We start from the raw sequence: 3205 nt of genomic DNA, 5'->3' as shown, positions 1-3205 counted from the left end.
ACCAAGTCACCTATTAAAAAGACACAAACTCATGGTTAACAGACGCATCAACTGTATAAGCCCGTGGGTAAAAGATTGAATCTTGTTGAATATAATCCGCACCCCCTCAGTGCAGGCAACTGGGGTAAGGGCAATGGAGCGGGAGTTAGCAACAATGGAGGGAGTCGGGAGCCATCAAGTCTCCTCTATCAGAGGCGGGTTTGATTATTGTGTTGTCTTGTGTTGTATCTATTATTCCCTGTTTTGAAGACCAATAAGTTCCTCTTCAAATCGCTTTAATCTTCAATCACACCTTCGCAAGGCCACCCTGTAGAGCTGTTTACAGCATTATAGTCCACATAATCAGCCATCCCTATTGACTATCAAAGCCACAGCCACCGCCCCTTCCAACTCAGTAGAAATGGTTTGCGTTCGTGTGAAGTTTCCATGTAAGGACGTCTTCATTGACGTGCTGTGTGATGGTGGAAAGTGATTGGTCTGAATGGAATATGACAAGTCCATGCATTTCTTCCAATGACATAAAGACTGCTCTTGGGTCTGCTGCTGACTTGCTCCAGAGAACCCGGACTCCCTCCCTTCCTCTTCGTTTGGAGTAAGCCATGTACACTGACCAGAAATGGTATCGAATTAGGGTTGGATTCGGTGGACCTGAAGACTTCTACCCCCTGAAACACGTTAGCCACAAAGAATGGGGCAGAGTCTTCACTTTCCCAGACTCCGCTTTACTTGGTGTAAAAATTGATGATCTCCAAGACGGGGAACGCACTCGGTTCTCTATTACAAACCTTACCCATGTCACTGACTCGAAAGGCGTCAAAGGCATCCTCGCTGACCAGTGCATGAGGTTTGCAAACGGAAAGGAAATAGGAGAAAATCTGAGCGTCAGTTTCTCGTGGTGGCACGCCGAAGTGAAACTAGAGGAAAAGGAGGAAAAGAAGAGGGAACACAGGGAGACAACGTATAATTGGGTAGGAAACCTGTCCCGGGATCTGGAAGGTTTGGCGGACTCCCTGTTGGAGCAGTATGTCAGCTCTCCCGCTTTCCTGGAAAAATCCAATTACGGGAATTTCAAATTCACCTACAATGTAAATGATCTAATAGCCGAGTATCAGAAAACAGTCTGTCAGGGGAAAGATCCTGAGTTCAGCGTGTTGGGAACTTTCCGATATGATCTGGAGATCATGCACACTGTGGCTGTCCACCCGCCCGGTGTCCAGCTATTCGAGAGGTGCCCTTCACTCCCTTCTGAAGTACTCTCTCGGGAAGGTACCAACTGGACCTGGAGACCAGAATCTACAGGTTCGGAAGTGCGAGTGCTGCGGGAGGGTGACGAGGGGCAGTGGAGAGTCGATGATTGCTACCCGGACCGTCGCTCCTGGGAGTACATGAGCTTTGCCTTCTACCTGCCCGATGAAAAGCCCGAGTTCCCGGTCCCCTTGGAGTGCAAACACCTTACCGTCTGCGAAATGGACGAGAGTCAACGATTTCGCAAAGTGTATCTGACCCGGGATAAGGCGGAGGAGATCCGCAGATGTGTGTGTGGCTCGGACAGTGCTCAGTAACACCAGTCTGCTGTAAACAACTCCAATTCTCAGCTATCTGTCTGCAATATTTTAAACTTGATTCTTTGACCTTTTGGGAATGTTTGCCATATATTGTGATAATTTCATGCATTAGCATTCAAAAGAATATTAGGGAAAAGGTGATTCTTTTTCTATTTTCTGTTTTACTGAGATGTCACAGTGGATTTATGTCTATTGAACATCTAACTGCCGATAGACCGGTTTCGCTCCCTGAGGTGGTCACACACATTGATCCTGTTTTCAGAAGGCCCATCTCTTCCATGTTAGGACTTTCGCCATTGTGTGCGAACAGTATCGTTGAGAAAGAAGCTACATTTCTAGAGTGTGGGTAAGAATTTTTCCGTTTGTGTATTTTATTGATTTATTTTTCAATGAACGGAAATATTCGTGAATAAAGCTTTCAACCTACATAATTCCCCTTTACATTTCGTAACACAGATACTTTTAAACATCCAATTCATTAACCCTGGAGGTGATAGGGAATGAGATGTCCTATTTTCCCGGCTGGGTGTGAGATGCTATGGACAGAATGGGTTGAACTGACAAAGCAGGAGGAGGCGGAAGCGGAGAGTGGGACTCTTCTGTCGAGTGACACTTCCTCACAGCCTGTGGAAAATATCAGGGCATCAGGGAGAATTTCTACCAAAAATTCTCACAAATATGCCCTGAATTCAGAAATCTGAATGATAACCAAAAACTCCCATTCCTACTGGGGGAGGAGAGAAGCTGTGTAACACTGGCGGCACACTATGTTACAGCTTGCCATGAACAGAGGGACAACCAGTAAACTAAGAAAAGAGGCGAATGTATATTTATACACTCAGGGATATACCTGTTTATACACTGTATGAATAGAACTGCGTTTATGTGTTCAACCATAAATGTATTTTGATGCTTTGGCAACATAAAATGTACCTTATCATGCCAATAAAGCGATTTGAATTTGAATTTGACTCTACCAAGTGCTCTGTCCTCAGTGTGGGTTAACCTCGGGGCAAACAGCTTCTCATTGCCATGTCACTAATAAGGTAAAACTCCCTTCATTTTGCAGGAAGAGGTGAGACTATCCAGGGACAAAACACACACAATTTAATGAATTGAGGGAACAACTGAAGCAAATAGTTTGGGAGGAGGTTGTTCAATAACACTTCATTAAAGGTACAATGCCGAGTCCGTCTGCCATATTCTTCCCTCGGGCAGGTCGGAACTCACATCTCACACATGAGATTTTTGAGCCACTCACTGGGGAAGAGCGGCTGAGGTGGTTTCTTGTTGACTTCCTCCAGAATATCATCTCCTTGGTGGACTGCAACCAGGACTAAAGAGGCCCACCTACCCCTTACGATGGAAGTTCCCCCGCTGGGTGTCAATCCAGTATTCAGGGCTGGTGCTCTGGTCTGCGCTCACTGGGGCAGCCTTGAGTGGGGCCCGACTTCATCCTTTCTGAGTAAGAGGCAGCAATACTAATACTGAGCCACCGGTCACTCTGTCATAAGAACATAAGAACATAAGAATTAGGAGCAGGAGTCGGCCATTCGGCCCCTCGAGTCTGCTCCACCATTCAATAAGGTCATGGCTGATCTTCTACCTCATCTCCACCTTCCCGTCCTATCTCCACGTCC

At 46.2% G+C, this 3205-nt stretch overlaps 1 protein-coding gene across 1 annotated transcript; it reads left to right on the top strand.

Moving 5' to 3' along the window:
- Positions 1 to 234: 234 nt before the first annotated feature.
- On the top strand, positions 235 to 2531 carry LOC147113285 (uncharacterized). The gene has a single exon (XM_085994185.1). The coding sequence runs from the start codon at positions 600 to 602 to the stop codon at positions 1560 to 1562; it is 963 nt and encodes a 320-aa protein (XP_085850311.1). The 5' UTR covers positions 235 to 599; the 3' UTR covers positions 1563 to 2531.
- Positions 2532 to 3205: the final 674 nt, after the last annotated feature.

This window comes from Somniosus microcephalus, chromosome 8 (genome assembly GCF_052327205.1).
Source record: "Somniosus microcephalus isolate GS21.2 chromosome 8, FLI_Smic_1.0, whole genome shotgun sequence".
NCBI lineage: Eukaryota > Metazoa > Chordata > Chondrichthyes > Squaliformes > Somniosidae > Somniosus > Somniosus microcephalus.
The sequence above is the reverse complement of the archived record's forward strand: the minus strand, read 5'-3'. Positions and strand labels throughout refer to the sequence as shown.

Excerpts from the sequence above, each read along its gene's own strand:
- LOC147113285 (XM_085994185.1), top strand. The coding sequence starts at position 600 with ATGTACACTGACCAGAAATGGTATCGAATTAGGGTTGGATTCGGTGGA.